We start from the raw sequence: 24,445 nt of genomic DNA on the forward strand, positions 1-24,445 counted from the left end.
TTGAAAACAATCAAAAGAAGAATAGGATTTTTGTGATACTTGAAATTATAGGGAAGTCACATGTCCCTGTGTAAAGTTTTGTGGAACTCAGTCAAGCTTGTTCTATCATATACTCTTCATGACACTGGAGCTGAGGAGTTGCCATTCAGACATGTAGTCAGCAAAGTCTGAGCTATTTACTCTCTGGATCTTTGCAGGAAAAGCTGACTGGCCTCTGATTTAGCAGAGAGAGGCGAAATGCCATCGCAGGTAGAGATGAACACTGAAGTCAATGAGTGAGTGTGAATGTTGAGGAGGCATAAGGGAAAGAGCTTGTTTGGGGTTCTCACTGAGGAAGGAACAAGCAGCATGGACCTGAGCTGTCTAGAAGGAGCATTTCCCATGATTAGCTAGGAAAAGAATGTGTCAGGAACCGGAGAGCAGCAAGTGCAAAGGCCCTGAAGTAGGTACCAGCCTGGCAGATCCAAGCAAGAGTAAGAAGTAGCTAGGGTAAATATTTAAGGGCCAATTTCACCCCAGCTTTGTCAAGAAGTCTGAGTTACAAAACAAGGATTTTTGCTACCCTATTAGGTGAAAAAGTAGTACTCTAAATTTGAGAAATTTACAAAAGCCTGAATTACAAAACATGTATTTTTGCAACCTTAATAGGTGAAAAAGTAGTACTCTAAAATTGAGAAATATATAAAGAAATATATGAAAGTTTGTCATTATCATCTTAGATAATTTTTAGTATGTGTGTATGTATGTATGTATGTGTGTATGTGTGTGTATGTATGTATGTATGTAATTTTTTCTGCTTGTGGGTCTTGAACTCAGGACCTGGGCACTGTCCTTGCACCTCTTTGTGCTCAAGGCTAGCTCTGTACCACTTGAGCCACAATGCCTCTTCTGGTTTTCTGAGTGGTTTATTGCAGATAAGAATCTCATGGGGACTTTTCTGCCTGGGTTGTCTTCAAACCACAATCCTCAAATCTCAGCCTCCTGAGTAGCTAGGATTATAGGTGTTAGCCACTGGCACACAGCCCACTGGGAGTTTTGAGCCTGGGTAGCTTTGAACTACAACCTCAGATCTCAGGCTCCTGAATAGCTAAGATTACAAGTGTGAGCACCAGTGCTGGCTCATTTTTTGTTCTTTTCTGCCACTAAATGTAAGCTCTGAAAGGCTACCTGACATCCTTGGTGCTAGAGACAGAGCTCATGGTCTTGTACATATGAATCACACACTTTCCTACTTAGCTGAACATCCCTTCTGACATGTACAATTGTCCAATTGTCTAATTCTACTTGTGAGCTGGACAGGAGTTCATACCTGCAATCCTGGCTATTTGGGAAACAAATATCAGGAAGATCCAGGTTTGAAGACAGCCCAAGTCAACAAAAAGTTAATAAACCAAGCCTAGGCAAAAAATAAAAAAAAATGAGAGTACTTATCTCAATTAAGAAAAAAACTATGCCTATTATTTCACCTTTGTAATTCTAGCACATCTGGAGGAAAAGGTAGAAAGATTCCAGCAACCTGCCTAGGAAAATGTTTGAGAGCCTAACTGAAAAATAAATTAAAGCAAAAATTGTCTAAGGGGGTAACTCAAGGGGTAGGGCCCTATTGGCCTGGCAAGCCGAAGGCCTTGATTTCATGGCCAGTACCACACACACACAAAAAAAAAGGTAAAGAAAAAAACAGCGGGATTGGAGCTCATGGAAAAGTGTAGCACCATTAGGTGTGACCATATCTCAGTATCCCCTTCCTTCTCCTTCATCAACCTTCCAGCGTGGGCAATTGCAGGATATTGCTGTCACCTTTAAATTCTTAGAGTGGGGCTTGGTTGCCAAGACAGAAGTGCTGGTAGCTTCCCTGGGAGTCATAGCTAAGGGGAGAGACATAAGGATTGGCTGAGGTCAGCCCCTGGGACTCTGTAGGTTAGAAATTTCAACTCTCAACTCTTACAAGCATATGGTGTGTCTGGCTTACATATGCTTCCAGATGCAAATAGTTATTTAGAACAACCACAGCAGGAAATGGATTTAAAAACTTAATTGCTCAGAGAAAAAATTCAGTGGGATGGATTGGAAATTACAATGATGCAGGGGAGGACTGGAGGCATGAGTGAAACCATATGTGTGCAAGATCCCGACTTAAAACTCCAGTAATAACAAAAAATGATCCAGTTGAAAAGGAAATAAAGGGATGAAAAGGATTCTTTTTTTTTTTTGGTCGGTCGTGCAGCTTGAACTCTGGGCTTGGGCAACGCCCCTGCGCTCTTTAGCTCAAGGTGAGTGCGCTACCGCTTAAGCCACAGCGCCACTTCTGGTTTTCTGGTGGTTAATTGGAGATAAGAGTCTCACAGACTTTCCTGCCAGGGCTGGCTTTGAACCGTGATCCTCAGATCTCAGCCTCCTGAGTAGCTAGGATTACAGGTGTGAGCCACTGGCACCTGGAGAAAAGTATCATTAAAGAACTCATAATCCAGGCATCAGTGATTTAGTCTGTAATCCTAGCTACTCAGAAATTGAGATCTGAGGATTGCAGTTTGAAGCCATCTGAGCAGGAAAGTTTGTGAGATTCCTCCAATAAACTACAAAAAATCCTGAAATGGAGATGTGTCTCAAGTGGTAGAGTTGTAGCCTTGAGTAGAAATGCTCAAGGATAGCACCCAGGTCCTGAGTTCAATCCCCAAAACTATCACCAAAAAGAAAAAAAAGAACTCTTATAAAAGTCCTCAAGAGTGAAGCTGGTCCTAGCTACTCAAGAAGCTGAGTTCTGAGGATCACAGTTCTAAACCAGCCTGAGCAGAAAATTCCCTGAGACTATTATCTTCAGTGAACTAACCAAAAGGCAGAAGTGGAGATGTGGCTCAGGTGATACAAGTCAAGCAAGAATGAGAGGCACTGAGTTCAAATGCTAGTAATGGCACAAAACAAAAAGTAAAACTAGGCTTGGTGGAGTTTACATGTAATCCAAGCTCTGCGGGATGTAGTGGCAGGAGTATTGTCAGTCCAGGGGCAGCTGGCAAAGTTAGTGAGATCTTGTCTCATAATAAAAGAGAAAAAAAAAGACTGGGAGCATGATTAATGTAGTAGAGGACTTGCCTATCAAGTTCATGGTTCTGGGTTCAATTTGCAGTACAGAAACCCCAACAAAGTAAAACATATAAAGAATGTCCAGTGGTAGAGAAAATGAAATAAAATTAACACGTGAGAAATAAAAATGAAAACACTGATTGTGTAATTAACTCATGAGAACAATACAGGAATTTGAAGAGGAAAGACTTCAATAAGTGAGTTTCTCATGTTTAGACAACAACTTCATATTTAGAAATATCATAGCACACTAAACAGAAGAGAAACGCATTTGCACATCTCGATATACACAAAAAATTTGAGGTTATGAAAAATGAACATTTTCTTTAATGTTAGTACTGGGGCTTGAACCTAGGAACTCAGGCTCTCACTTGATATATTCGCTGAAGGCTGATGTACTACCAGTTGAGCCAGCCAGATTTTTGCTGGTGAGTCTCTTGGATTTCTCTACCTGCAGTGGTTTCAAACCTTGATTCTCACTTTTCAGCTTCCTGAGTAGCTGGGATTGCTCAGCATCTGACTTTGAGCTCAACTCTGTCTCCAATAAGGCTAAGTGGGGATTTGTAGTCAAGGAGCAGGTTCCCGGGATGATTAGTGATGGAAAATTAGTAAGAGACACACAGGAAAAAGGAGAATAGACTTAAACTAATTTCACCAATGTGGGAACAAGCAGAGATAGTGGACTAAGGGCAGAGCTCACCATTTCCCATACTCAGAAAGAATACCCAAGAATATCCAAGACATGTAAGTCACAAATTGGTTATTCTACACAGAGTCTCATGACCTATTCTCCCCTGGCTGAGTTTGCCCCTGATCCTCTAGATCTTAGTCTCCTGAGTAGACTACTTTACACTCATGAGCCATAAGGGCCAAAGAAAGATGTCTTTGATTCTGTGTATTTGTGCTAGTTCTGGGGCATGAATTCAGGTCTTGGGTGCTGTCCGTAAGCTCTTAAAATTAAATTAAATTAATTTTTTTTTGTGATGGTCATGGTGCCTGAACTCTGGGTCTGGGCGCTGTCCCTCAGCTCTTCAGCTCAAGGCAAGTGCTCTACCACTTGAGCCATAGTGCCACTTCTGGCTTTTTCTGCTTATGTGGTGCTGAGAAATCAAACTCAGGGCCTTATGCATGCGAGGCAAGCGCTCTACCACTGAGCCACCTTCCCAGCCCATTTAAATTTTTTTTATTACCAAGACTACTGCTCTACCACTTGAGACACAGTTCTACTTCCAGCTTTTGGGTGGACTTTCCTGCTTGGGTGAGGTTCAAACAGTGATTCTTAGATCTCAGTCTCCTGAGGAGCTAGGATTACAAACATGATCCATGACCACCCAGACAGGATGTCTTTCTTAAGGGCCCCTGAGCCATCTTGCAGTGAGACCATAAGAAAGTTAAAAGCTTTGTCTCCCTGTCACCAAGGAGTTTACCTAAGTAAACTTGCACCAAGCTGTTAGCATCTGCTTGTCATAAACAGTAGTTTTATTTTTTCTTCAGGTCAAGGCAATTTCCTGGCACAAAAGGCTCCTTCCAGTCCCAGGTGAACTTGTGTGTGATTGGCAGTATTGAGTGTCCACACAGCCTGGCCAGGGAGGGGTGTACTTGGACTTTCTGATTTCTTACCCCACTTTTGAATGGTATGAAAAACTGCACCTCAGAGTATGGGATCCACTTCCCAGAGAGTTGCTCCCACATCCTGTCTCCAAGACCTGCATCCTCACTTCCAGACCTCACACGCACATTCCAGACTTTATCTCCAAATTCCACCCTAAGTGCAGAGCCTTCACCTCTAACCTCTATCACTTCCCCAAGTCCAGGCTCCAAGACTCCACCCTTCCCACTTTTTACCCCAACCCTGACTTCCTGAACCCACGATCCCATTCCTTCCTGCCACTCCCTAGGCATGCAGACCTCTGAGCAGCTGGGACAGAGAGCATTCAGTCCTGTGGGGAGATAGTGGTGGCCTTGGTGATATATCTGCACAATGTTGGCATGAGGTCAGGGGAAAGAGAGTGGAGTGAGATGGGATTTCTGTGGCTGAGCTGGGGAGACTGGAAAGAAGGGAGAGAGCAATCCTTCTACTTACATGTACTCCACCAACACCAGCTGTGCTGTTACCTGTTCATTATCATATCTGAACTCATCCAGGTTATTGGCCCTTTCCTGCACATGGACCCTGATGGTGAGTGCACCACATCCGCTGGCTGACTTCTAGATCCTTTACTCTACCTGTAAGGCCCGGCTGGCTTTTCAACCCTTGCATATCCATCTGCCTCTCAGGGGAGTGTGTGTGTGTGTGTGTGTGTGTGTGTGTGTGTGTGTGTGTGTGTGTGTGTGTGTGTGTGTGTGTGTGTGTGTGTGTGTGTGTGTGTGTGTGTGTGTGTGTGTGCTGATACTGGAGCTTGAACTCAGGCTCTAGGTACTGTCCCTTAGCATTTACACTCAAGGCTGGCAATCTACAATTTGAGCATCATCACTACTTCTGGGGTTTTGGGATTAAATGGAGATGAGAGTCTCATAGGCTTTCATCTCTGGGCTGGATTTGAACCACAATCCTGCAATCAAGTAGGATTACAAATCCTGAATAAGTAGGATTACAAATGTAAATTTCATTAGTCTTGGTTTATTAACTTTGTATTTACCTGAGCTGGTTTCAAAGATGATGGTGGTAGGGCCCCCTGGGAAAAATGGCCCTTCTCCATTCTTCTCACTTGGTGCACATGTGGCCCCTTCCTCATAAGTTCCCAGGTAGCACTCACATCCCAGGTAACTGTTACACCTGGGGACAGTGGGAGCTTGCCCCTGCCCTCCCCACCCCCTGCCTGGGCCCTGAGGTCTTAGCTAGAGCCACACCTCCTCCCTACCCTCTCCCTATATATCAGTCTCCATTACTAGTTCTGCTGCTTTCCCCCTTTTGCTTCTGGCCCCCTTGCAACCTTTCCCGTGCCTCCTTTCCCCTTCTCCCTTCACTTTCCCTTTCCCTGCATGCCTTGGCTCCTGAACCCTCCATCTTGTGCAGACTGGTATGTGCTCTCCCCACAATAAGCTGTTCTGACTGAACCATGTGGTACTTTCCTTTCGCTGAATCTTACAGATGGGTCTTCCTGATCTCAGCTTCCCACATAGCTGGGATTATAGTCATGACCCACTGTCCAGCTCACAAGTGGAATCAGACAATTGCATACATACATTTCAGAAGAGATGTTTAGTTCTGTGGTAGAGCATGTACTTAGTGTGCACAAGGATACAGCTTCCATCTCCAGCAGCATGAAGGTCAGGTAGCTTTTCTGAGCTTACATTTTGTGGCAGTAAAGGATGAATAATGAGGGCTGGGAATGTGGCTTAGTGGTAGAGTTGATTGCCTAGTATGCATAAAGCCCTGGGTTCAATTTCTCAGTACCACATAAACAGACAAAAACCAGATGTGGTGCTGTGGCTCAAGTAGTAGGGTGCTATCCCTGAGAAAAAGCAGCTCAGGTACAGTGCCCAGACCAAGTTGAAGCCCAGGACTGGCACACACACAAAAAGAATGCTAGAAGCCAGTGACTCATGACTATAATCCTAGATACTCAAGAGACTAAGATCTGAGGATCCTGGTTGAAAGCCATCAGGGCCAGGAAAAGTCCATGAGACTCTTACTCCACTTGACCAGCAAAAAATCCAGAAGTGAAACTGTAGTTCAAGTGGTAGAGCATGATCCTTGAGCTAAAAAGCTAAGGGACTGCACCTATGCCTTGAGTTCAAGTTCTAGTAAGGCACAAAAAGTTACCTGGGAGGGACAGATGTGTGGCTCACACTTACAATCCCAGTTCCTGGGGAGGCAAGTATTAGAGGGACTGAGATTCAAGGCTAGCCTAAGGCTACAAGTTATCAAGATAATCCATCTTTACAGATAAGCCTGGCTTTTTGGCACAGACACGTCCTGTCATCTCAACTGTGTGTGAGAGAGGTCTAGCTGTGTACAATAAGGGTTCACACCAATCTGATCCCCCCCACAACACAGTGAGATATTATCTAAGAAATGTTTCAAAATAAAAACCAATCATATGGAAGGCTGGAGATGTAGCTAAGTGGTACAACCATCACCAGGCACTGGTGATTTGACTGTCAAATCCTGAATGTCCACTACAAAAACCAAGAAATAAATATTGTCAGGCACCAGTGGCTCAAGCCTGTAATCCTCGCTACTCTGGAGGCTGAGATCAGAGGATCCTGGTTTGAAGCTAGCTAGGGCAGGAAAGTTGATGAGACTCATCTCTAATTAACCACAAGAAGCTGGAAGTGGAGCTTTGGCTAAAATGGTAGAGGGCACCCAGAAACCCAAACCACAGAAACAGTAAAAAAAAAAAAAAAAAAAAAAAAAAAAAAAGGGCTGGGAAGGTGGCTCAGTAGTAGAGCATAGGAGAAAAAGCTTGTATGGGGCCTGGGATGTCTAGAAAGGAGCATGCCCTGTGATTATCTAGGCAAAGAAGGAGTCAGGCACAGGGAGAAGCAATTGCAAAGCCCTGAAGTACATATGAACCTGACAGATCCAGTCAAGTGTGTGGAGGAGCTAGGGTGAGTATTCAAGGACCAAATTCACCCCAAATTTGCCAAGAAACCTAAATTACAAAGCATAGATTTTTTTTTGTCACTACAATAGATGAAAAACTTATTAGTCTAAAGTTGGGAAATCTATCATTTTTTTCAAGTTTGTCATTAATTTTCCCAGACAATTTTTTTGTTTTTATTTCATTTTTTTTGGGGGGGTCTGGTCGTGGGGCCTGAACTCTGGGCCTGGGCACTGTCCCTCAGCTCTTCAGCTCAAGGCTAGCGCTCTACCACTTGAGCCACAGCGCCACTTCCGGCTTTATTCTTTTTGCTTATGTGGTGCTAAGGAATCGAACCCAGGGCCTCAGGCATGCAAGGCAACCGCTCCACTGAGCCACCTTCCCAGCCCATACTTCCAAATTTTTTGATGACTAACTGGAGATGAGAATCTTACTGCTTTTCCTCCTTGGGCCTAGAATTGTCACCCTAATGTGAGCCTTCTGTGTAGCTGGGATTACAGGCATGTACTAATGGCTTCTAGCTTCTCTGCTTCAATTAATGCTCTATCTACCTCTACCATCTAGAACATTCACTGTTCAATCTCTAACCTGCCACTCTAAAGGTTCCCAATTGCTCTACCAATTCACTGGAGGAGAGAAGTGAATTAATGTACCTTTACTTGGATTCCTAGTTTACCCCTGCCTATCCTCAAATAGGTTCCCCCAAGATGTATTTAACAAAGATCAGAAGACTAAGATGAGTGTTTTCAAATAGTATTTTTATTCTTTTTTTTTATATCAGGGAAATTGGGTAGTGGAGTAGGGACTGGGCTGGGTGAAAACTCTTACCCTCCCTTCTCCATTTTCTATAGCATTTGGGGTTGGGATATGGAGTAGGGTCACCACTCCATAGAAGAGGTTACTGGCCATTTCTCTTGACATATAGGCTACTGCTCACAGGCATAGAGTAGACTTAGGCAGTCCATGTTATTGTTCAAGAGTGTGGCTTTGGCCTCTAGCCCAGTTGATAAACAGGAAGCCCAAGTTGATGGTCTTGAGGAGGATGTCCAGGGTGCTAAAACACAGGGCCTGAAGATGAGAGGCACTGTCAGGGAAGATGAGGATGTCAGGGACTCTTCCCTCAGGCTCTCGTGAGAAGACTGCTGAAAATTTAACCTGCTTCCTTGCCCCCCAAACTGTCCATCCATTCCTGTCTCTCCTCTGTGCTCCATCTCATACTTAAAGAATTATTTATTGGTAATGGAGTTTGGGCTCAGGGCTGCACATTTGTGAAAAAGGTCCTCTACCATCTGAGCCATGCCCTCATCCTTTCTTGGTTTTAGTAATTTTTCAGGTGAGATCACACACATTTAATCTAGGTCAGTTTCACACCAAGATTCTTTTACCCAAACCTCCCAGATAGCAGGGGATTATAAGTATGACTACTGCACCTGGACCTAACTCTCCTCAAAGCCAGCACTTTCCTCTATCCTTATTTTGTAGTGTTCTCACTTCTCTTCACAATAGTTCTCTCTCGCTTGTCTGAAGAATCCTCCTTCTATGTAGCCCTGACCTCCTTTGCAGTGCTAGGAATAGAATCCAAGTGTTCATGTAAGCTAGAAAAACATGTTGCCACTGGGCTCCACTTCCAGCCCTCGTGCCTCTTCCAGCATCCCCCGACTTCCTAGACCCTTCTGGTGCTCTGTCTGTCTCCCTTCATTTTTTGCCAGTCGTGGAGCTTGCAACTCAGAGCCTGGGCATTGTCCCTGAGCTAGCACTCTACCACTTGAGCCACAGTGCCACTTCCAGCTTTTTCTGCTTATGTGGTACTGAGGAATCGAACCCAGGGCTTTCATGCATATTAGGCAAGCACTGTACCATTGAGCTACATTCTCAGCCCCTGTGATGTCCCTTCTTAAGACAATTGCCTTTGTTCATCCAAAACCACGCACCTATTTTCCTGGCTTTACCCTTTCTTTAACACCAAACTCCATCCAGAGAATGTTCCAGAAATGTCAAGCCATCTGAGATCATGCATTCCCTCTGAATGGTGCCTCTTTTCCCCAGCTCTTGCCCATGGGATGCTCACCTGATTATTGGGCTAGGAAAAAAGAAGCTCCACCAGACAAGGTACCAGACAAAGGTAGAGGATGCTGGTGAACAGCCCGATGAAACCTGCAGCTTAGGTGGAGCCTGGAGGACAAGAAAGGCCAGGAGCCTATTTAAGTTTAGGTACAAGGCCAGTCTAATGAGGTCAGGCTGGGGACTGGGGTGGGAAATACTGACCGATAACCCCAAAGATAATCCAGATAGACGATACAAGATGACTAAGACAATAACCACAGCCAGAACGATCAGGGATACAGCTAGCAGAAGTTGTAGCCTGTAAGGAGCAGGGTTCTGTGGATCTGTGGGGAGGGAAAGGCAGGTCAGGGGTAAGGTCTCATGTGCTGCCCTACCCTGAAACAACCAGGTCTTTGTGTTTGTACCAGTAGTATTGTTTCTATTCAGATACTGTCTGACATCACTTTGTTTTTAGGTTCATGGGTGGTACTTTACCACTTGAACTATAGGTCCACTCACAGACTTTCTTGCCTGCGCTAGCTTTGAACTATGATATCAGATCTCAGCCCTCTCAGTAGCTAGGGTTATAGGCCTGAACCACCAGCACCTAGCACTTTAACTCTACCCTTTCTGAAATTCCTGCTTTCTCCTCTGGAGACTGTGTCTCTACCTTCTCTGTCACTCTGTGCCTCCATCATCTAAATGAGCTTCCTGCCTCCACCCTCTGACAAGACATTTTTCATCTGTCTGCCCTTTTATCACTGTCTGAACTCTTTTCTTCTTGTTTCTGTCCACTGCTGCCTCCCCTTAAGACTAGCACCTGTCCTCCCTGGTCTCAAAGCCTTGCTTCTGTCTCCATCTAACTAGCTGTATCTTCAACTGTCAAAATTATTCCGGCTGGGAAGGTGGCTCAGTGGTAGAGCGTTTGCCTTGCATGCATGAGGCCCTGGGTTCGATTCCTCAGTATCCACATATGCAAAAAAGAGAAAAGCCAGAAGTGGCACTGTGGCTCAAAGTGGTAGAGTGCTAGCCTTGAGCTGAAGAGCTGAGGGACAGTGCCCAGGCCCAGAGTTCAGGCCCCATGACCGGAACCAAAAAAAAAAAAAAAAAAAAAAAGCAGCTCAGGGACAATGCCTAGGCCCTGAGGTCAAGCCCCAGGACTGGCAAAAAACAAACAAAAATTATTCTCACCTCCCCATCCAAGCCTCATCCTTTCTGTACCTCCCCCTACTTCAGCCTCCCTTGCCCCTTTGTTTTCTATTATATGCCACTGAGGTGTAAATCCCAAACTGAGTACATGTGTGGTAAGTGTTCTATATTGAGCTACATATTTCTAATTCTTGGGCTTTTTTTATTGCTGTTAGGAAACAATATATATTTTTTGGTGCCTGTAATGGGGCTTGAATGTGGGCTATGGGCCCTGTCCTTAGACTACCACTTGAGCCACAGTGCCACTTTCAGCTTCTATCTGTCTGTCTGTCTATCTATCTATCTATCTATCTATCTATCTATTTTGGTGGTTAGTTGGAGATAAGAGGTTTCTGGACTGACCAGCTCAGGTTGCCTTCACATTGTGATCCTCAAATTTCAGCCTCCTGAATAGTTTCAATTATAGGTATAAGCCACTGTTCCATCAGGAAATGAAGCTATTTAATGAGAATGATCTAAAGCAAAAAAAAATTAACCCTGAAGTAGAAGTGAAAATTGTACTTTTTTATATTGACATACTTTGCCCCAAACACTAAATTTAAAATAATGAGACTTTAATCTAATTTAAGAGAGTTAATCTGCTAAAATATGAAATAACATAAAATAATTTAGGCCATATATTATTACTGTGTATCCCATGTGCAAATTTTTCTGTCATTTTTCTTTTGTTCTGCCAGTCCTGGGGCTTGAACTCAGGGCCTGAGCTTCTTTTTGCTCAAAGCTAGCACTCTACCACTTGAGCCACAGCACCACTTCTAGATTTTTGTGTTTATATGGTACTGAGGAATTGAACCCAGGGCTTCATGCATGCTAGGCAAGCACTCTACCACTAAGCCACATTTCTGGCCCTTTTTGTCACTTTTCTATTAATTGTATGAAGTGTTCTAATCAAGTAGAGTGTACTTGAATCCTCTATTGCTTTCTTTACACCCTACTCCCCTTTTAAACAGTTTTAATGGGTCTCATTATTCTATTTACATACATATAAAATACTTCAATCATGATTCTCTACCAACCCTTGTAACTATCAATCCATCAGTCTTTCTTTCTTTCTTTCTTTCTTTCTTTCTTTCTTTCTTTCTTTTTCTTCCTTCCTTTTTTCTTTTTTTCTCTTTATCTCTTTCTCTCTCTCCTTCCTTCCCTCTTTCTTTCTCTTCTTCCCTCCCTCCCTCCCTCCCTCCTTCCCTCCCTTCTTCCTTCCTTCCTTCCCTTTCTCTCTTTCTTCCTTTGTGTGTGCCAGACTTGGGGCTTAAACTTAAGGCCTAGGTGCTGTCTCAGATTCTTTTTCTCAGAGCTAGCGCTCTACAACTTGATTCACGGTGCCATTTCAGGCTTTTTCTTTTTCTTTCTGTGCCTGTACTGGGGCTTGAATCCAGGGCCTGGGCACTGTCTCTGAGCTTTTGTGCTCAGGCTAGTGCTCTACCAGTTTGAGCCACAGCACCATCTCCAGTATTTTGGTAGTTAATTGGAGAGTCTCATGGACTTTCTTGCCAGGGCTGGCTTTAAATTATGATCCTCAGATCTCAGCTTCCTGACTAGCAAGTATGAGCCACTGACATCTGCTCCAGGCTTTCCTGAGTAGTTTATTATAGATAAGAGTCTTACAGACTCTCCTGCCAGGCTGCCTTGAAACTGGAACCCTCAGCTCTCAGCCTCCTGACTAGCTAGGATTACATACATGAGCCAACAGTGCCTAGTAAGACCTTCAATTTTTGTGATAGGCTCTTACTTAGATATGAGCCTGGCTTCAAACTCAAGACCTTCATGCCTCAGTCTCCTAAGCGCTGGGATTAGAGACATGTGCTGCCACATCTAGCTTCAATCCGTTTCTTCATTCTACCTGTGCTTCTATCCACTGACTAACTGCTTTTGCCTCTCCCTTCTGTCAGGCCATTTGTCTGTGCCTCCTCTCTCGAACTGACTATCCCTGCTTTCTGTTGAGTCTCTCTGTCCTGGCCTCCATTTCTCCTTTTTCATCTGTCCATCACATTTTCTATCTGTTTTTGTTTTTTGGGTCCGGTCGTGGGGACTGAACTCTGGGCCTGGGCACTGTCCCTCTGCTCTTCAGCTCAAGGCTAGTGCTCTACCACTTGAGTCACAGCGCCACTTCCGGCTTTTTTCTTTTTGCTTATGTGGTGCTGAGGAATCAAACCCAGGGCCTCAGGCATGCAAGGCAAGCGCTCTACCACTGAGCCACCTTTCTAGCCCCATCATATTTTCTATCTATCAGACAACTGTGACTTCTTATATGTCCATTTCTGCCTCATTCCTTCCATCCAGTCTTCCCCTCCCCCCCAGCTACATCCAAACAACTATGTCCAGGTCCTCTATTCATCTACCCCCAGCACCCAGTTCTCTGGGCCTCCTCACCCCCCCCCCCACTGGGATCAGCACCGTTGGCAGAGTTAGGGCCCCGACAAGGAGGGCGGCGAGGCACACGAAGAGGCTGCCCAGGTTCTGCTCGTTGTATATGTGGACCATCGCCTCCAGCGTACAATCTGGATATGAGAGAAGAGACATGGTATTTAGGATGTGACAGGAACATGAAAATTGAAGCCTCAAATCCCACACCCACAGTATCAGAAATCTACACAGGAGATGGCATGCTTCCACCCCTTGGATAATGATTGGCCCAAGGTCTGGGAAGAAAGGATCTCAGAGGCTTTTGTCTCAGTCCCTAGCCCTGGTCCAATCTGTATTCACTGGAGAATATGAGGAATCCATAAGTGACCATGAGTCTCTACATGAAGAGCATGGCCCCGATGGACACATTAGCCACAGACTACATCCTAGGCTAGGAGGGACTAGTAAGATCTACAGGCCGTGAAACTGTCATGCTGAGAGCACTGAACTTGGCCCAGGTCCTCAAACCCAGCTTTAATCTCCAGAGTAGCCCCTTCCCAGACTAGCATTCAGCTGGTACACACTGGGGTGGTGTGTGACAGCAAAACCTCTCTTTTCTGTTCTCCTCTCATCCATTCTGTCCACCCCTACCTTTTTCTTCCATTTGCAAGTCTATACTGTGCCTCTGTGTCCCATCACCCATATATTTCCCCATTGCTTTATCCTGCCTCCCTTTCCCATAAACATAACCCTCCTCAGCCATCTCATGGTCTTTGGTCACCAGCCCTGTCCATGCCAATTCCTACTCCAGCTGAGCCCCTGATCCTGCCATTCTCACAGCTACTGGGGTTAAAATAGTAGACAAACTCACTCAGGCAACATGGCTGTCCTTCAGTCCCTCAAGGCTCCTGATCATCTGAAACTCTTCCTTTGTCAGGGTCACACCTGAAACTAAAGTTCCAAGGCTGCTATGGGGACCATCAGACATAAGGAGAGCCCCTCCCGCTCCCAGCTGGCCCATCACACAGGCTCCATGGCTGCCCACTCACTGGCAGAATTCCATGGAGATGTGCATGTCATCAGGGTGACACAGAAGGCCAAAGCCATAATGGGCACTGTATAAGGCACATATGCAGGAGCAGAACAAGCCCATGGGGTCAGAGCATGGGACAATCAAAAGACCTCTTTCTCCCTCTCTTATCCTCTCTGTCAGATACATGTCAGCCCCCATGGTCCACCACATGGCTCCACCATGAGTAATGCAGTAGGGGCCATGACCAGAGTGTCTGAGAGCTCCTACTCTCCTACACCCTTACTGTAAACAACTGGACCTCAAAGGTGCTGTTGAGCCTCTAAGATAGGGAGACTGAAGTGTCTTTTCCCTTCACTGCTGTCTCTTATGGACTTGTAATACAGCTTACTTGTGCTTTTTTAATGTGTATGCTGGTACTAGGGCTTGTAATGAAGGCCTGGGTGCTTTCCCTTTATTGTTCAGATTAGCACTCTACCACTTGATTCATAGCTCCACTTCCCAGTTTTTGGTGGTTATTTTGAGGAAAAAATCTTAGAACTTTACTGCCTTGGATTACTTTGAACTGAAATGTCCAGACCATTAAAGCTACCACAGCTGGTTGCCATATCTCATGCCTATAGTAAGTGCCTGGCCTTGAGTTTGTACAACACAAAAATAGAATTAGACGTTCTCTGTCTCTGGATATTTTCAGAATCAAACCAATCATTTAATAGGATACACACAGATAATAAAAATCAAGCTTTCAGTTAGCCACAAATCAACCACTTCAGAATAGAAGTGACAAAAAGATAAACACCATGCAAAGTCCAGTGACCAGAGTCAGGTCAGTTCTGAATACATAGAACTGTGTGTCAAAACAGAGGATTTGGGAGGAAAATTCATACCTGTAGTCCCAGAACTCTCTAACCCCAGCTCCTGGGAGACTGTGGTCAGAGAATAAGGAAGGAGGAATGCAATTCCAAGTGTAGTCCTAGCTACACAGTGAAACTCCATCTCAGAAAATGGGGAATTGTGCATGTGGCTCAGCAGTAGAGTGCTTGCCTAGCATGCAAGATGCCTAGCACAGTAAACAAATATAAATAAGTCAAGCCACAGAGGGGTAATGTGATGTGTTTGAAAACCCACTCAGTGGCATACCTGGAGTTTTAATAGATACAAACAACCTGACAGAAACTACTGTAGGAAGCTCTAAAATCAATCACAAAGAACCAGAATGAAACCTGTGTGATCATTATAAATATGGATCACACATATACAAATCTACAGGATTCGTGAGAATAGTCACCAAATAAGAGATGGATGGAATTGAATACACACACACACACACACACACACACACACACACACACACACACACACACACACACACACACACACACACACACACACACACACACACCAGCACACATTGATTATTCAGAACCCACTGAATCAGCTAGAAGAACAATCCTAGAATCAGCAGAGCCAAGCAAGAATCACATATACTATTGGTATTTACCATTCACAGGAGTCACCATCTGGGCAGCCCACGTTTCTAAATTGAACATCTGTGATGCTGGGCACTGGTGATTCATATCTGTATTCTTAGTTATTCTGGAGTCTGTGATCTGATAATCATGGTTCAAAGAGAGCCAAGGTAGGAAAAAAGTCTATGAGATTATTTTCCAAATTAGCCACCAAAACCCCAGAAGTGGATCTGTGGATCAAGTGGTAGAGCATTAACCTTGAGCAAAAAAGCTAAGGAATAACAACAGATCCTAAGTTCATATCCCAGAATTATACCTGAAAATCAGGTGGACACATGTAGTTGGAAAAGAAAGGTGAAAGTCACAGATAGAGGCACGGATCTTGAGGTCCATCAGGGGACGGGATGCACTTACAATTGGGGTCTATGTGCAGGAAAGGGCTGATGATCAGGGGGAATTCCGATATGATAATGAACAGGTAACAGCACAGCTGGTGTTGGTGGGAGTATATGTAAGTGGAAGGATTCTTCTCTCCCTTCCTTTCAGTCTCCCCAGCTCAGCCACAGAAATCCCATCTCACCCCACCCACTTTCCCCTGCTGACTCCCACCTCCCAGTGACCTTACCCGACATTGTGCACACATGACCAAGGCCACCACTACTACCCCACAAGCCTGAGTGTCCTCTGTTCCAGCTGCTCATAGGTATGCATGCCCAGGGAGTGGCAGGAAGGTACAGGGCAGTGGGTTCAGCAAGTCAGGGTATGGGTAAGAAGTGGGAAGGGTGGAAGTCTGCCAGCCTGGACTTGGGGAAGTGACAGAGGTTAGAGGTGAAGGCTCTGCACTTAGGGGGGAATTTGGGGATCGAGTTTGGAATGTGCGTGTGAGGTCTAGAAGTGAGGATGCAGGTCTTGGAGCCAAGATGTGGATTCAGATCATGGAGGGAAAGAAGCCTGGAATCAGGGAACTGGGGCTAGAGACAAAGAGTAGGGAGCTGGGGTAGGTCCCCTGTCAAGGTGGCTTTAAGGCTTTGTGGACACCCCCTTATTTCTGGATGTCATCATCTGTGCTTGGGGCAACTCTCTGGAAAGCAGATCACATACTCTGAGGTGTCGTGTTTCACACAATTCAAAAGTGGAGTAAGAACCCAGAAAGTCCAAGTACACCCCTCACTGGCCTGGCTGTGTGGACACTCAGTACTCCCAGTCACACACAAGTGCACCTGGGACTGGAAGGAGCCTTTTGTGCTAGGAAATTGCCTCAATCTGAAGAAAGATTAAAACTGCTGTCTCTATGACAAGCAGATGCTGATAGCTTGGTGCAAGTCACCTAGGCTAGACTAGTTGGAGACAGGCAGATGGGGGTGTCAACTTTCTTTTTTTTTTTTTTTTTTTTTTTGTCGGTTGTGGGCCTTGAACTCTGGGCCTAGGCGCTGTCCCTCAGCTCTTCAGCTCAAGGCGAGCACTCTACCACTTGAGCTACAGTGCCACTTCCAGTTTTCTGGTGGTTTATTGGAGATAGGAGTCTCACGGTCTTTCCTGCCTGGGCTGGCTTTGAACCGTGATCCTCAGATCTCAGCCTCCTGAGTAGCTAGGATTACAGGCGTGAGCCACCAGCGCCCGGCTCTCAACTTTCTTATAATACCACCACAAAGTGGCTCGGAGACCCTTAAGAAAGACATCCTGGCTGGGTGTCTTTGGCTCACATTTGTAATCCTAGCTCCTCAGGAGACTGAAGTCTAAGAATCATGGTTTGATTCCAACCCAAGCAGAAAAGTACATGATACTTCATCTCCAATTAACCAGAAAAAGCTGAAAGTACAGCTGTGTCTCAATCAGCAGAGCAGTAACATTGAGTGAAAAAGCTCAGACTGTGAGTTCAAGCCCCAGTACTACTGCAAAACAAAGAATGAAAGACATCCTGGTTGGGCACCAGTGGCTAATGGGTGTAACCTGAGCTTCTCAAGAGACTGAGATTCAGAGGGTCAAGGTTCAGAGCCACCTGGGAAAAACAGTTCATAAAAGTCTTTCTGTAAAATAACCAGTTCCTGACTCAAGTTTCCTGTTTTGTTTTGTTTTGTGTTTTTCATTTGTGGGCCTGGGCGCTGTCCCTCAGCTCTTCAGCTCAAGACTAGCTCAGTACCACTTGAGCCACAGCACCACTTCCAGCATTCTGAGTGGTTTATTGGAGATAAAAGGCTCATGTACTTTCCTGCCCAGGCTGGCTTTGAACCACAATCTTCAGATTTTAGCCTCCTGAATAGCTAGGATTATAGGCGTGAGTCACTGGCGCCAGGCCTTCTTGGATATTTTTTTCTGAATGTGGGCAATGGCAAGTTATGCAAATAGTCTCTGCCTATTTGCTGCATGGCAAAATCTTTTTTTTTTTTGGTCCAGTCGTGGGGCCTGAACTCTGGGCCTAAGCACTGTCCCTCAGCTCTTCAGCTCAAGGCTAGTGCTCTACCACTTGAGCCACAGCACCACTTCTGGCTTTTTTCTTTTTGCTTATGTGGTGCTGAGGAATCGAACCCAAGGCCTCAGGCATGCAAGGCAAGCGCTCTACCACTGAGCCACATTCTCAGCCCCGGCAAAATCTTTTGAAATCACTTTGTCTATTCTATTTTACCCTGTGTCTTCTTTTACTAATTTTTCACCACTAACCTCCCTCCACCCTACTTCTTGACTACAAATCCCCACTTAGCCTTGTTGGAACCAGAGTTGAACTGAAGGTCAAATGCTGATTGCATGAGCCATTAGCATGAGCTAGTAATTCTACTCAGGGAGCTGAGATGTGAGAATGGAGGTTCCAAACCAAGCCAGTCAAGGAAATCCAAGTGTGTTTTATCTTCAATTCACCAGCAAAAAGCTGACTGGCTCAAGTGGTAGATTGCCAGTGTTGAGCCAAGAGGCCAATTAAGAGTCTGAGTCCCTGGGTTCAAGCACCAAAAGTAGCACCAAAAGAATGTTAATTTTTCGTAATCTCAAATTGCACGGTGTATAGAGGTATGCCATGTATTTCTCTTCTGTTCATCCTGTTCAGTACACTATGTCCCTTCTAGATAGGAAGTTGTTTAAATCTAAGAAAGTCAGTAGTTATTCAAATATTATCTCCTTTTGAATTCCTGGATTGTTTTTATGAGTTAAGTATATAATCAGTGTGCAGATTTTTATTTCTCATGTGTCAATTAGCTTTACTTTATTTTCTCTGTCTCTGGACATTCTTCATGTCTTTTTCTTTGTTTGTTTTTCAGTATTGGGAATTGAACCCAGAACCTTGAATTTGCCAGCCAAGTGCTCTATCATGTTGGTCATAACTGCAGTCTTTTTTTTTTTTTTTTTTTGCATTTGTGAGACAGGATTTCACTTACTTTTCCCACCTGGCCTTGAACTCACAACCTTTCTGCCTCTGTATCCTGAGTATCTGGAATTATACCACCATGCCTAGCTTCACTATATTTTTTTGTTTTATGCCAGTACTAGTGCTTCAACTAAGGGTTACTCACTTTTAAAATGGGACTCTTACCACTGGAGCCGTATCTCCACTTCTGCCTTTCAACTTGTTCAATGAAGATAAGGTGTCAGGGAATATAATCTGCTCAGGCTGAGTTAGAAAAATGAGCCTTAGAACTCAGCCTTTTGAGTAGCCAGGACCAGCTTTACTCATGAGGACTTTTTTTGTGCTTGTGCTGGGGATTGAACTCAGGGCCTAGGCACTGTCCCTGAGCTTCTTTTGCTTAAGGCTACTATTCTACTACTTGAGCCACAGTGCCACTTCTGGATTTTTCTTTTTATGTGGTACTGAGGAATTGAACCCAGGGCTTCATGCACACTAGGCAAGCACTCTACCACTGAGCTACTTTCCCATTCCTCATGAAAATTTTTTTTGGGTCCGGTTGTGGGGCCTGAACTCTGGTCCTGGGCGCTGTCCCTCAGTTCTTCAGCTCAAGGCTAGCGCTCTACAACTTGAGTCACAGCGCCACTTCTGGCTTTTTTCTTTTTGCTTATGTGGTGCTGAGGAATTGAACCCAGGGCCTCAGGCATGCAAGGCAAGCACTCTACCACTGAGCCACCTTCCTAGCCCCTCATAAAGATTTTTGTAAGAGTTAATTTTTTTGTACTGGTTTTGGGATTTGGACTTAGGGCCTGGGTGCTATCCTTGAGCTTTCCTGCTCAAAGCGTTAATTGAGATAAGGTCACTCAAACTTTATTATTTTTTTTTGCCGGTCCTGGGGCTTGACCTCAGGGCCTAGGCACTGTCTCTGAGCTTTTTTCTGAAGGCTAGTACTCTACCACTTGAGTCATAGCACCACTTCCAGCTTTTTCTGTTTATGTGGTGTTGAAGAATCGAACCCAGGGCTTCATGCATGCTAGGCAAGCACTCTACCACTAAGCCACATTCCCGCTAGGCAAGCACTCTACCACTAAGCCACATTCCCAGCCCAATCAAACTTTTTAAAATTTTGGCTAGGTTTGGTTTATTATCTTTTGATTCACCTGAGCTGATCTCTAACCTGGGTTTTCTCTCCTGATATCTGTTTCCCAAGTTGCTGAGATTACAAGCACGAATCCCTGTCTAGCTCACAAGTGGAATTAGACAGTTGTTTGAAATAAATGTCAGAAGAGAGTGTGTGATTAGAATGCACAAGACTGTAGGTTTTCTCTCCAGCACTAAGAATGTCAGGTAGCATTTTCAGAGCTTACATTTATTGGCAGAAAAGAACAAAACATGAGCTAACACTGGTACTCACACTTGTAGTACTAGCTACTCAGGAGGCCAAGGTCTGAGATTCTGTTTTGAAGCCTGCTTGGATTCAAAAGCCAGGAAGGAAGCTCTTAACTTCAGTTAACTACCAGAAAGCCAGAAGCTGGTTTGGTGCCCTGGCTCATGCCTTTAGTCCTAATTACGCAGGAGGCTGATATCTGAGGATCTTGTATTGAAGCCAGAAGGCTGAGATCTGAGGATCTTGTATTGAAGCCAGTCCAGCAGGAATGTCTGTGAAGTTGAAAGTAGAACAGTGGTTCACCTGGAGCACTAACATTGCACAAAAAAAGCTCAGGGACAGTGCCCAGGCCCTGTTGAAACCCCAGAACTGGTACAAAAATAAGTTAATAAAATAAAGCCAGAAGTAGAGTCACAAAGTACAACTTAAGTCTTGAGAAAGAGACCTAATGGACAATGCCTAGACACTTAGTTCAAGCTATAGTATGAGCATATACTCACTCAAAAATGAATAGCAAAATTGCTTGAGCCCAGAGCCACACACAACAAAAAATATGGGAAAATGATTATGTAAATACATTAAAATTATCTGGGAAGAGCAGAGTATTTGTGGTTCATGGGTGTAATCCTAGCTACTCAAGGTGCTGAGATCTGAGGATCCTTGTTTGAAGCCAGCCCAGGCAGGAAATTCTGTGAAACACTATGCCCAGTTAAGCAACAACAAAATTCCAGAAGTGGAGCTGTGGTTGAGCTCCAGCCTTGAGGGAAAATTCTAAAGGACAGTACTCTTGTCCGAAGTTCAAGCCCCACTACTGACAAACACACACACACACACACACACACACACACACACACACACACACACACACACACACACACACACACACACACACACACACAGATTATCTGGAAATTATAAGTGTGGTTCACACTTATAATCCCAACACTGCAGAAGGAAGAAATCACCAGTTTTATGTTAAATGCCTATCTAGGCAAAAAAGTTAGGAAGATGTCCATCTTGAAAAATAAACCTGGTCCTGTGAGACAGACCTGTCATCCCAAATGTGTGAGGCCTAGCTGTATAGGATAGTGGTGTAAGTCATCCTGAACACACACACACACACACACAGACACACACACACACACACACACACACACACACACACACACACACACACGGGTGTGCACATGTAAAATGAAACTCTATCAAAGAAAATTTCAGTATTAAACAACACTTACAATTACCGTGGTCAAATGAGCACTTTTCATGTTTCAAACCCCGATTCAATCTGAACTTCAAAAATAATAAAACTTAAAATTAAAAAATCTAGGAAGATTAATGACAGTTAAACTTGGTCTCGCTATAGGCGATGACGTGCAGGGAGCGTGGGCCCTGGGCCAGGCCTTGGGTGGCTGCCTTGTGGCCTCGAGTTTCCAGGTGCCTCCGCTGGGTGACACAGCCTGCCAGCTCTTCAGCTCAAGGCTAGCGCTCTACCACTTGAGCCACAGCGCCACTTCTGGCTTTTTTCTTTTTGCTTATGTGGTGCTGAGGAATCAAACCCAGGGCCTCAGGCATGCAAGCAAGTGCTCTACCACTGAGCCACCTTCCCAGCCCCTTAAACAGTATTTTTATTTTTTCTCTTTACTTCAGGGAAGTCCTGAGCAGCTACTTGGGCTATGCGGTGGAGTAGGGACTGGGTTTGGTGAGGACCCCTAAAGTCTTCCCCTCCCTCTCGATTTCCCATGGCATTTGGGGTTGGGATTGGGACTAGGGTGTCACTCCATAGAAGGGGTTCAGGAAAGTGGCTCATTTCCCTCTACATACAGTCTTGTGCTCATGGCCATAGAGTGGGTTAAGACAATCCATGTCATTGTTCAAAACTATGTCTTTGGCCTCTAGGCCAGTTGGTAAGCAGGAAGCCCAGGTTGGTTGTCTTTAGGTGGATGCTGAGGGTGCCAAAATGCAGGGCCTGCAGGAGAGAGGGACAGAAGATGAGACTGTCAGGGACTCCTCACCAGGCTCCCCCTGAGTAGCCTCCTGAAACCTTCAACGTCCTCTTCTTCCCAATAGTGTCCCATTTAGTCCTAACTCTCCTTTGTGCTCCCTTTTCTTCCTTTAAAAAACTTATTTGTCAGTACTGGCATTTGGTCTTAGGGCCTCACATTGTCTAGGCAGGTTTTCCACCACTTGATCCATGCCCTCATCCCTTTTCCTTTTAGTGTTTATTCAGATAAGATCTCAAACTGTTTGCCTTGCCTAGCCTCAGATGAATATTCTTCTAACTAAACCTGGTGTATACACAGGATTATAGGCATGAACCACCATGCTAACTTGTTCTGTGAAATTCAATCTTAATAACTTTATTTAGGGAAAGATTTATTTATTTATCTGGTTTAGACTGGAACCACAATTCCTCTAACTCCACCTTCCAAATAGTTGGGATTATAGGTTTGAACCATTGCATCTGGTCTACACTTTATTTCTTTAAATCCAGCACCTTCCTATCAATCTCTACATCTTCTCACACTCCTTCAGAAAGTACTTTCTGCATCCACCATTTTAAAACTACTACTGACTCTTCTTAATAGTGGTCCCTCCATCTATCTGAGGAGTCTTACCTCTATGTAGCTCTGCAGTGCCTACGATGGAACCAAAGGGGTTATGCATGCTAGGAAATTCTGCTCCACTGAGCCCCACCTCTAGCCCATCTGCTTCTTCTAGTGTCCCCCTGTCTTCCTAGACCCTGCTTGTGCTCTGTTTGCTCTGTCCTTTCTTAAGACAATTGGCTTCCTTTTCCCAAAACCATCCACCTCCCTTCCTGACTACACCCTTCTCAAAGCCCTAAAACCCCATCCAGAGAATGTTCTAGAAATCTTCAGGCACCTGAGAACAAGCAAACCTCTCTGAATGTTGCCACTTTTCTCCGGCCTTTGTCCATGGGATGCTCACCTGATTTTTGGGCTAGGAAAAAAGGAGCTCCACAAAACAAGGTACCATATGAAGGTAGAGGATGCTGGTGAAGAGTCTGTAGAGGAAGCTTTCAGCTTAGGTGGATGCTGGACGAAAAGAAGGGACAGGAGTCAACATAAGTTTGGGTGCAAGGCTGGTACAATGAGGTCAGGCTGGGGACTGGGATGGGAGATACTGACTGATAACCCCAACAGTAGCCCAGATACAGAGTAGAATATGACCAGAACAGTATCCATAGACATAAGGATTAAGAATCCAGTGAACAGGAGGCATAGCTTGTAACAAGCAGGATTGTGCAGATCTGTGGTAAAGGAAAGGCAAGTCAGGGGTGAGGACTCATGTGCTGCCCCTCCTGAATGTGATCATGCCATTTTGTGTGTGTTTGTGCCAGTACTGAGGCTTGAACTCAGGGCTTGTGCTGTCCTTACTGCACTTCCAGCTTTTGTTTGTGTGTGTGTGGTTAATTGGAGATAAGTCTTTTGGACAGTCCTGCCTGGGTTGGCTTTGAATCATGATAATCAAATACTAGTCTCCTGAGTATCTAGGATTACAAATATTAGCCACTTTTTTTCAGTAGCAAAGCAAAAATATTTATTTAAAATTATCCAAAACAAAAAATACAATTTTAGCTGGGTGCTGGTGGCTCATGCCTATAATCCTAGCTACTCCGGAGGCTGAGATCTGAGGGTTGCTGTTCAAAGCCAGCCTGGGTAGGAAAGTCCTCGAGACACTTATCTCCAATTAACCACCAGAAAACCAGAAGTGGCGCTGTGGCTCAAGTGGTGAAGCGCTTGCCTTGAGCTGAAGAGCTGAGGGACAGCACTCAGGCCCAGAGTTCAGATCGCACTAAAGCTGCCAGCACAACTATGTTTACTGTAGCATTATTTACCATAGCTAAGATATGGAACCAACCCAGATGCCCCTCAGTAGATGAATGGATCAAGAAAATGTATACAGCCGGGCGCTGGTGGCTCACGCCTGTAATCCTAGCTACTCAGGAGGCTGAGATCTGAGGATCAAGGTTCAAAGCCAGCCCGG

The 24,445-nt window shown here is 44.8% G+C and overlaps 1 protein-coding gene across 4 annotated transcripts; it reads right to left on the minus strand.

Moving 5' to 3' along the window:
- Window positions 1–8,419: 8,419 nt before the first annotated feature.
- Slc38a5 (solute carrier family 38 member 5) lies at window positions 8,420–21,891 on the minus strand. 4 transcript variants are annotated; one of them, XM_070039185.1, is made up of 8 exons: window positions 21,682–21,891; window positions 20,465–20,709; window positions 15,752–15,860; window positions 14,092–14,171; window positions 13,272–13,375; window positions 9,891–10,012; window positions 9,694–9,797; window positions 8,420–8,693 (listed from the first exon to the last, which is right to left on the minus strand). In XM_070039185.1, exons 4-8 carry the CDS (start codon window positions 14,100–14,102, stop codon window positions 8,552–8,554), a joined length of 483 nt encoding a protein of 160 aa, XP_069895286.1. In that variant the 5' UTR covers window positions 14,103–14,171; window positions 15,752–15,860; window positions 20,465–20,709; window positions 21,682–21,891; the 3' UTR covers window positions 8,420–8,551. The 4 variants fall into 4 exon arrangements, with proteins under 4 accessions (XP_069895286.1, XP_069895285.1, XP_069895288.1 ...); XM_070039184.1 differs by having other exon boundaries at window positions 21,676–21,891; XM_070039187.1 differs by lacking the exon at window positions 21,682–21,891 and having other exon boundaries at window positions 8,420–8,709; window positions 20,465–20,841.
- Window positions 21,892–24,445: the final 2,554 nt, after the last annotated feature.

The sequence above is a fragment of the Dipodomys merriami genome, unplaced genomic scaffold (assembly GCF_024711535.1).
Source record: "Dipodomys merriami isolate MVZ:Mamm:240054 unplaced genomic scaffold, mDipMer1.0.p SCAF_3, whole genome shotgun sequence".
NCBI classification, from domain to species: Eukaryota; Metazoa; Chordata; class Mammalia; order Rodentia; family Heteromyidae; genus Dipodomys; species Dipodomys merriami.